The sequence below is a fragment of the Miscanthus floridulus genome, chromosome 10, assembly GCF_019320115.1.
Source record: "Miscanthus floridulus cultivar M001 chromosome 10, ASM1932011v1, whole genome shotgun sequence".
In the NCBI taxonomy this organism is placed as follows: domain Eukaryota; kingdom Viridiplantae; phylum Streptophyta; class Magnoliopsida; order Poales; family Poaceae; genus Miscanthus; species Miscanthus floridulus.
This window is the reverse complement of record NC_089589.1, coordinates 138520581-138531002: the sequence shown is the minus strand read 5'-3', so window position 1 is coordinate 138531002 and position 10422 is coordinate 138520581. Positions and strand designations below refer to the sequence as shown.

Genomic DNA, 10422 nt, shown 5'->3' with positions numbered 1-10422 from the left:
ATTGTTGATTTAATAATAATTAATAATAATACCACTAACCACAGAAAAATTTGAGAGCAAGTACGTAGAGCGAGATACCTCATGATCGAATGCTACGATGGCCGGGACAGAGATGATCTCCGTTTGCATTACGCAACCTACAGACTACTAGTAGATCATCTCGAGTTGTGACCGGCCAGGAACAAAACGAAGTCTACTATAGCTAACAACACCACTATCTACGCATCCTATGCTCACGTTGTGTGGTGTGTGTGACACGTATATCATTGCATTGGGCCCGGCAATAAGTGGCAGGCAGAGCCGTGTGTCTCATGACGTGCGTGGTTGGGGGTAGCTATGCTGAAAGGAATAATGGCGCGTCGTCCTCGGTACCAGTCAGATCCCTGCACTAGTGTTTTTTTCTCTCCTTCCTATCCTTTTCAAGTGGAGGAGGAGTAGGGAGCTTTTTCTCTGAACCCTAGTTCTTGCTCCGATCAGATCCCACTAGTGTTTCCACCCCACCACCTCTCCGCCCACCGGCCCTCACCCGGCCCCTCCCCTCCTCCTTTCGCTCCGGTGGTCTCGTCTATGGCCATGGGGGATTGCGAATCTGCCATCGTTGTAGATAGATATACCGACGTGTATTGATTGTAGTTTTTAGCTAGGTTTTGCCCATTCACGACCGACTCACCATCCATCTTCTCCCTTGCGCCTTTGCTTTCCCCCTGTACGTCCTAGCTAGATCCAAGAGAGAAAGAGAGCACAGCATCCTGATCCATGGCAAGTCCCTGGAGCATCGCTGCGAGGGGCTGGACAGTCACCGTATTGGGTTGGCTGTTCTCACCCATCATCAGCATGATCTTGAACAAACTCTCTGCCTACCTCATTTTTGACGCATCCAAAGAGCTCGACAAGTTGGAGGACGTCACTGTCCCAGCTCTCAGGGAGACTCTGAGAGACGTCGAGGAGCAGAGGATGGTGATGAGGTACAAGAGGTCTAGATCTCATCTGCAGAGACTCGACAAGCTGGACACACGTCTCAAGTCTGCCTTGTGCCAAGCGGAAGACATCCTGGACCTTGTCGATTACCACCGTATCGAGAAGGAACTGACTGGTGGGGACGACGGGAGATGGGTGCAGCGACTCATCCAGGCTGCTGGCGCATCCAATATTGTCGCCCTCGGCAGAGGGAGCTGGGCCTCGGTGCAGCGAGTTCTCCACGCTTCTGGTGCTTGCATCGCCTTCTACTGCATAGACATCACCCCAGCTCCTCTACTGCAATTGGTGCATAGCATGAAACAGAAGCTGGGGCAATTTTTCGGAGGTTGGAGTTCAGGTGAGGGCGTTCTACCAGTTTCCCAAGCAACATCCACCGTCGGGGTCCAGAGGCTCTGCGGTTGGTGCAGCCACCTCACGAGCTGCTGTCGGTCCGTATTCAGCTGGTCCGCTCAGCGGATTGCAGAAGCCCGGCGTTTCCGGGACTGGCCATATGAACAAGTTGGCATCAAAAGTGATCTGCAGGTAACATGATGAATTCAACTCAGCTCTCCTAGCATTGTAGCTATTTTCCTATAGCAGCAGTGCAAACACTATATGATCTTGCTGGTATTTATCCTCTCTCTTCTTCACATATGTTCTGCAAAATACGTCACTCTTGCCCACGGTGTATCAAATATCGATGCTGAAACAAGGAGAGAGAATGTCGAAACGAAGAGAGAGAAGAATTCAGCATGGATGCAACACATTGCAGGGGCGGTGCTAGAGCCAGAAAACTCAAGCATCGAGGCATGTAGAAGCATCGGTGCTGAAACGAATAAAAAACTATTTCACGAGCTGTTTCAGCATCACTCACGTTGTGGGCAGTCATGTTCCTCGGAAGTGCTCCTTTTCCATGTTACTATAGTATATAGGAATATTATTCAGAGCGTAGTTATTACCCATTATATTGACCGAGTCCCAACACACGCTTAGAAAAGGTTATACACATGTTGGTGGTGTTTCCGTCTTCAATTGTCTCGGAATATCACTCACTTTATCCCAAAATAAAACAACTTTGTAGAGTTGTCCTAAGTCAAATTATTTTAAGTTAAACTAAATTTACAGAAAAAATAACATAAATATTTATGACATTAAATTAATGTCACTAGATACATTAAGAAATATATTTTCATAGTCTACTTATTTGGTGTCATAATTTTTGCTATTCTTCGCTATATAGTGGATAAAACTCAACATACTTATTTGTTGGATGAAGTTTAATTTATTTTTTCCTTTTTTGTTTCGATCTTATAGAAGTGATTATGCATCAAGTGATGCATATATACACCAGATTTATCCATGATACATACAAGTTGATGGAGAAGCATCTGTAAAGAATTGAACAAAAGATAACAAGGATACCACAAAGACAGGCATGATAAAATACTCTGGATTAAAACTGCATTAATTAGGACAACCAATCTGCACTGGAAAGAAACTAATTAGGTGGTTGAGCTGATGCACATCTTTGGGTACAATCTTAATACTACTAAATGGAGGCCCCAGTGGAGGTTACACATTAATTTGCATGGTACAATCTAGGAAAAAATATAAATCCTAGAAATTCTCACTAAGAAAGGTTCCGCCATCAATTCAGTGGACACTACTCGTCGTTGATAATAAGAGTCATCGCATCTATTATGTTTTCTAAAATAAATAATGTATATCTCTTCTTGTTTGAAAAACAACATAAATTACACATAAACGTATCCAAATTACCTAGCTTTGCCATAACAAACTATACTATAAAATAACCATACCACCTAAACCCTAAACCCTATGTTATGTATCAAAATATGGCATTGTAGGTATACCCACCATGCCACATTATGATACATAATATAAGTAATCTCTTCAATTGCTTCAAAATTTACACTTTGCCACATTATAATAAAGTAAAACGAATACCCCATCGAATATACATCTAAATTACCAATGCCTATTGTGTGTGTGTGTTAGAGTTTCCAATACATGGTGTAGTAATACACAAGAGTTTCCACTTGACGTAGCAATTAATAAGAACAAAATTTAAAAGCCAAAATCATTATGTCGCAACTAGACGAACCATATAATTTAAAGTAAGGTTTTAACTCAATGGATATTGAAGAAACCTGAAGGTGCCAAGTAGAGGGAGAGAAAAAAAATATGGATATATAAATGGAGAAACATACAATACATAGTTGGTAGCTAATTATATTTATACCTCCATATAGATAATTGTATGAAGCTTCTAATGTTTATGTCTTATGACCGGTTAGAGATTGAAAAGAATATACATGCATATTGTGTTAGTAACAAACTTCTAATATTTGTATCTTTGATTGATGATCCTAGTGTGTAGTACAAGCGCACAGCTTGATGCACTAGTAATTAGTTAGGAGTAACACCTAATGTAGCTACATGAGTCATTTCAAGATTATTGGATAACTAGAATGATGCGTATCTTTTGTTCAAAATATACATACACATGGGACAGGAACAACTAATGTATCGTGATATATAGTTCCAGTCAAAAGCAGTCAATACACTCGAAGACTTACTTGCAATTGCAGATGCATGGTTGTTGGCCTAGTGCTATTAAATAAAAATTCCCATTATAATAAGATGAATCTGAATACTTGTTTTATTTATATATTAATTTGCATCCACTTTTACACTTTTATTTCGCACGTATAGAATGACGTGTTGAAAGTATTTATATGTCGCAAGAATATGTGGCTAAGATAATTGTTTGAAACTTCCTTCTTGCAGAAGGATGGCAATGTGCCTATTACTGGAAGAATCAGACTAAGGAAACAAATACAGGGCATAGAAGATATTCTCACTTCCTCGAAGAAATCAGATCTCTTGAATCAGAATAGCAGCAGCACCTCCAAAAACAGTGCCAAGGAAAGCAGAAGAAAGCAGAAAGAGATTGACGAATTGTACAGAGTCATTGAACAGAAAGTCTTCGGTCGAGACAAGGACCGTGCCCATATATGTAGGATGCTTCGTGAAGGACCAGATACCAACGCACCAAGCTCCAGCACCGTTAGTTTTTTCTATATTACATTGCTTATGCTTGTAAATTTATTTCACCCAAGTCAATCCGCACAACACCTCACACAAGCTTGTCATGCAAAAATTCCAAATCACCATGCTATCACAAAGCATAAATAAGCAACACATGCATATCAACCTATACCATAATACAAATCACTTTACAGTTTCAATTTCATCTCAAACCAATTTTTTCATCACATGATCACACATAAGACAGCTAGTCCATAGGGTTGATAGACAAGTGCTATTAAATTAACTCTTTCCATATCATATGATCCACACAAATACCTTTTTGTACAAAAATTAGCCGCCGTTATTAACATTTCATTTTGCACGTTATAGAATTGAAGTATGTTTTTAAAAGGGGCTATACATGGCTGTCATAATAATTATGTGAACCTTGCTTCTTGCAGGAGGATGGCAGTGCAGCAGAATTAGTGCCCATTACTGAAAGAATAAGTCTGAGGAATCCAATAAAACACATAGAAGATATTCTCACTGCCTTGAAGAAATCAGATATGTTGAATGATACGAATAGTAGCAGTGGCACCACCACGGATGCAGACAACGAAAGCAGCAGCTTCACTGTCAAGAACAGTGCCAAGGAAAGCAGCAGCAAGCAGAAAGGGATTGACGAATTGTACAGAGTCATTGAACAGAAAATGTTCGGTCGAGACAAGGACCGTGCGGATATAATTAGGATGCTTCGTGAGGGACCAGATACCTATGCAGCAAGCTCCAGCACCAGTAAACCTTACTCTGTGATTGGCATATATGGCATTACAGGTTCTGGGAAGAGTACCCTGGCACAATATGTTTGTGACTATGAGAAGAAGGCAAAACATTTCGACCCTGTCATGTTCGTTCTTGTGGGGAAGGCATTCAGCGTGGGTAATATATTTCGTGATATGCTTGAGCAGATCACGCAGAGCCGGCCCTCTAAAGACAATGATCTTGAAAGTCTAAAAGCAGAGTTGAAAAAAGAGCTGAAAGACAAATGCTTCTTGTTAGTACTGGATGATGTCTGGGTCAACGGTGACAATATGAAGGAACGTCGGATTCTACTTGATGTGCTTCTTGTTGGGCAGAGTGGAAGCCGAATCCTGGTGACAGCTCAAAAAACAGATGCAGCTGCAGCTTTAGGTGCTCAGGAGAAAATGCAAATCCCAATACCTGATTTAGAGGAGGAGCAGTACCTCTCAATGTTCATGCACTATGCCCTAGAAGACAGTCAAGTCACAAGGAATGATTATGAAAGATATAAAGCCATCGGGAGAAAAATTACAAAAAAGCTTCGTAGATCACCCATTGCAGCAATAACAGTGGCAGCACGGCTTAAGAGCGAAAGCAGAATTGATTTCTGGGAAAGAACATCAAACCTTGATGTGTTGGATGAAACAATGGGAGCTCTGTGGTGGAGCTATCAGCAGCTTGGTGTTGACATCAGGCGATGCTTTACATACTGCAGCATTTTCCCCAAAGCATATATATTAGAACGGGATAAGATTGTTGACCTGTGGATAGCACAAGGGTTTGTAAACACCAGGAGTAACGATACAGAGGAACTGGAAGATATAGGACAGAGCTACTTTGATGAATTACAGACATTCTCATTTCTGCAAGTACGACGAAGAACCATTTTGGGCGAGGAGGCAGTGGATATCACAATTCATGACCTGCTACACGAGTTGGCAGAGAGGGTTTCTAGAAGTGAGTTCTTTAGAATTGGTTTGAATGGCTCACCGGTAGATATCCCACGAGGGGTCCACCATCTTTTCATTGAGACAAAAAATGTAGCAGAGATCAATGTGAAAATTCTGGATCTGGGAAATTTGCGCACCTTGATCATTAATGAGGATCCTTATGAGAAGTATCCAGAAAAAAAAATGAAAACAAATCACGACTTAGAAAAATTCTTGGGCGATTGTTCATGAGGCTGACGAAACTGCGGGTGCTGGTCATTGAACTAAATTTTTTTACAGAAGAGTTGGCAGTCCCAGCATCTATTGATCATATGAAGCATCTACGTTATCTTGGTTTCAATTTTCGTCATGGCTTGTACGGTCTGATTTTGCCAAGCACATTTAGCAAGCTTTACCATATCCAGATCATAGATATTCCATGTGCAGAAGCATCCTGTCCTGAAGATATGACTAATCTAATCTATTTGCGGCACATCTCAGCTCCGCTTTCTTTCCCCAACATTGGAAGGCTGACGTCACTCCAGACAATGAGAAGCTTCTTAGTGAAGGAGGCACAAGGGTATGAGTTGAAGCAGCTGATGCATCTGAACAAACTTCGAGGCTCTCTAATTATAGGGGGGCTTGAGGTTGTCGGAGGCAAAGAGGAACCTCTTGAAGCCCACCTATGCAACAAGAAGCGACTCAGAGAACTGAAACTGATGTTCCACTTGCATAAGAGTTTTGGTCCAGACGTGGAAGCAGAGGTACTTGAGGGCCTTTGTCCCCCAAAGGATCTTCAAGAGCTCATAATCTTGTTCTACAACGGTTCAAGGTATCCTAGCTGGGTGTTGAGTGGCCACCATCCAGATGCCCCAAAGCACCTGCACAAACTTGAACTCTACAAGTGCAGCCAGCTGGCAGCTATTCCTGAAGATAGTGAACTCTTCATTGGTCTGCGTGAGCTTCACATTGCGTTTTGTGACTGGGACTGGTTGCCGGAAAATATGGAGTGCCTCGTGTCGCTCCAGTTACTGTGGATTTGGAAGTGCGATAAGATAGAGCTTCTTCCGACGCTGCCCCAGCAGGCTCTTAAGAGGATTCATATATCCAATGGTGCCCCGTGCTCAGTAGAACCTGCAAAGAAGAGGGACACCCAAATTGGGATAAGATCCAGCACATTCCTAAGCAACACATTTCGTAAGGACAATTAATGGCGTGCAAATATAGTTTGTTTACTGTGATCCATGAGCGCGAGAGATAATGCTGTACTCATGTGTTCCCAATTGTTGAGTGAGTAAAGCTCATCGTAGACTGTAGAGCTTGTGAACTACATTGTGATTCAAAAGAACATATACATTCTGGTCAATTCTTGCAAGACACAGTTTGGTTTGTTTATGAGATTTGTTCTTATGACCATAAATCTGGTATATTCTTGTTGATTTGGTTCGATACGCCCTGCTCTTTTTTGCCCTATTTTTGAGCTTCGTCCAACTCAGCATACGTTTTTTTCTGAACCTCGGTGCCTGCCTGCATGCTTGTACGGCTTTATTCAGTGTGGGTTACTTATTGGTCTACCTAGCTAATTCTAGGCCCATGAAATGTTGGAGTGTCGTATCGGGGCGTCATGTGAAAGTGTTCAGATAGTAATAATAAAACAAATTATACAAGTCCGTAGTAATCTGTGAGACGAATTTAGTAATCCTAATTAATCCGTCATTAGCTCATGTGTTATTGTAGCATCATATTGTCAAATTATTGACTAATTAGGCTAAAAAAATTCGTCTCACAAAGTAATCGTAATATATGCAATTAGTTATTTTTAGTCTATATTTAATACTCTATGCATCCGTTCAAATATCCAATATGAACTACGCTTTAGAGGAGGAACCGAGTCCTGTACCACCACGCCAACTACGGCGCGCTCATATGCTGGGCTAGGCAAATGCAGCCTGGCTGCCTGGAGCTGGTCTGGCTGGGCTGAGAAGGGTACCAAACACGCCCTAAAAGAACCATAGATATATCCCCAGCATTGGACAAGGACATGAGTCTCTCTCTGTGACTAAGGATGGCAATAGGTAAATCCCCATCGGGTATGGCCACCTCAGATCCATTCCTGTCATAAAAATTTGGTACCGCCAGAATACACATACCCGTCATGGGTGGGGAATTTTCCCCAGATCCATACCCGCCCGGGTAAATCATATCCGCCGGGTCACCCGTACCCGCCAATAATTTATTCACGCACATGAAAATCAACAATTCAACAGCAACCACCATTAACCAGAGCACATAAAATTAGATAAATAATAGCATATAATAATATCTTCTGCAAATTAAGATTCCTTTTCATTTAGTTTCTCCTTTACATTAGTCATGATTAATGTAGAAGTTACTGATTATAGGCATAGTTTCGGGAACTTTTAAGTGAAGTATTGGACTCGTTGACTCTAGAACCAGTGATGCACTGCAACACTGAAGAAAAGTATAGCCATCTTGCAAGTACCCTACCTCCTGTTGAAGCAGCATCAGGCGGTCACCGTCCTCCAAGACCTCCACGAAGTCCCTTCACGCCGGCGACTTCAGCTTGGACCTCTAGATCTAGCGGCTTCGGAATCTAGGCGACCAAGCGGGTCACGCGGGTGGGACCGTGGGAAAATGGCAATTAGGATTGGGTTGGCAAACCTAGGGTTTTACATGGGCTGGTGGGCTTCTTCACTTTTGGGCCGGGTATTTTTCATCCATGGGTAAACGGGTACGGGGACTGCCGAAACATACCCATACCCGCGTACCCGATAGGTGAAGGGTTTTGTCCATTTACGTACCTATGGGTAGTGTGTTTAGTCCATATTTAGACTCTAATAGAGTAAATACCCGTCGGGTATCGGATCACGGGTCCTCGTTGCCATCTTTGCCCTCGTTTAGTTGGGTAGATTTGGTGGCGACAGATTCCCTGTAGCTACATTGTAGCTACAGTGATGTTTTACTTTTATTTGGTAATAATTGTCCAATCGATGATTAATTAGGCTCAAAATGTTCGTCTCGCAAAGTACAATCAAACTGTGCAATTAGTTTTTGTTTTTGTCAACATTTAGTACTCCATACATATACCACAAATTTGATGTGATGAAAAATCTTCTTTTTACGTAGTGTCAAAATTAGGAATTTGATGGAACTAAACACACCCTTTATCTGTGACCCACCGTGCACTTCATGTAAGTGCAGGACGAGACGAGCGTTGATGGGAATTGACAAATAAGCATGGGCGGAGGACCCGGCCTCTTCGTGCGGCTGACCATGAATAATCACTGTTTGGTTGGCTGGGCTGGCTGGTTGTTGGTTCACAAAGAAGTACTGCTGATTGATTTAGTATGAGAGAAAAATACGGTTCTAGCTGAAAATTACTATCATTTACGACCAAACGAACAACCCGGTCCACGCCTCCATGCTCATACTCAGCCTGTTTGATTCGCTGGTTTGCATCGTTGCTGATTTATTTATATAAGAGAGGAGTACTGTTGTCTAGTTTATATAAACAGTGTTTATGCGAGGGGCTGGCCAGCCCAGCCAGCCAGCCCCAGCCGAACACGGCGACTACTACTGACACTGAATTCTGGCATGTGGCTGCCAACCAGTAGTGCGATGGTGGGGACTGGACAGGATGGGCGTCACATGCATGCTGTACGTTTGGAGCAGCCCCTGCAGACGACCACAGCAGGTCAACAACTTTGCTTGCTCGTACGTCCAAGCTGATATATATAATGGCAGTCTTCAATTTCTGTCCTTCACAACAAATGCAACACATGTAGCTAATTATTAATCCTAGTCTCCGATCCGTAGAAAATAAATTTTGACAGCAGGTATATACATCATGCAGAGATAACTCAAGAAACGCGCTACGATGAGATTGGGAGAGAGATCAGCATTTTGGAAAATTGCAATGGCAAGAAGAAAACAGCAGCCCCATGATAAAAAAAGTGGGCGAGGGTTTATTCAATCCAAGAATATAGCTAGCCGTACGTGTGTCCTGCTCACTGCTTTTCGCTTCCTCTGTAGCTAGGACTGCTGTAGCTACACAGGTGCAGTATGAATTATTGAGCCTGTGCCGCGTTCGCACCTTCACTGGTTGAAATGCTGCAGAGAGCCCAAGAGCGAAGCAGGCGAACATTTGAAGATTGGAGCGATGGCCTGGTGCTTAACAGTCATCCATCATCAGCTTGCTCGTGAACAAGCTCTTTGTCTGCCTTGTGTTCGACGCATCAACAAAAGCTCAAGGAGCTGGAGATCATCTACATGGGTGGGGATAAAGAGGAACAGACGGTGCTTAGAGCAGCCAAAGACAACAAAGGGTCTTCATTCTCAATGCGATGAAGATCCGATGCTATGTTCACCACTCCCGTCTCCAAATTAAATGGCTTGTTCGGCTTGTCTTAAAAATGGCTTGTTTGGCTTCTTTTTCCAGCTGAAACAGTGTTTTTCTCTCACAACAATTCAGCCGAAATAGTATTTTTCAGCCAAGTTTTAGACCAGCGAACGGGGCACTCTCATCTCCAAATTAAATGGCCAAAATAATCAAGTGTATGCCGTCCTGGACGCGCAAGCCACTCCCATTTCCTTTGCTTGCGTCTCTCTCTCCGATCCATTTCAAGTAAAGGGCAGCTGTGAACGACATGGACGACGTGGA

General features: G+C 42.7%; 2 protein-coding genes across 2 annotated transcripts; both read left to right on the top strand.

Moving 5' to 3' along the window:
* Positions 1-479: 479 nt before the first annotated feature.
* On the top strand, positions 480-7124 carry LOC136485834 (probable disease resistance protein RXW24L). The gene is made up of 3 exons (XM_066482656.1): positions 480-1500; positions 3769-4047; positions 4473-7124. The coding sequence occupies exons 1-3, from the start codon at positions 757-759 to the stop codon at positions 5991-5993; spliced, it is 2544 nt and encodes an 847-aa protein (XP_066338753.1). The 5' UTR covers positions 480-756; the 3' UTR covers positions 5994-7124.
* LOC136489790 (putative disease resistance RPP13-like protein 1) lies at positions 6290-6952 on the top strand. Its single transcript, XM_066486336.1, has one exon. It carries the CDS (start codon positions 6290-6292, stop codon positions 6950-6952), a length of 663 nt encoding a protein of 220 aa, XP_066342433.1.
* Positions 7125-10422: the final 3298 nt, after the last annotated feature.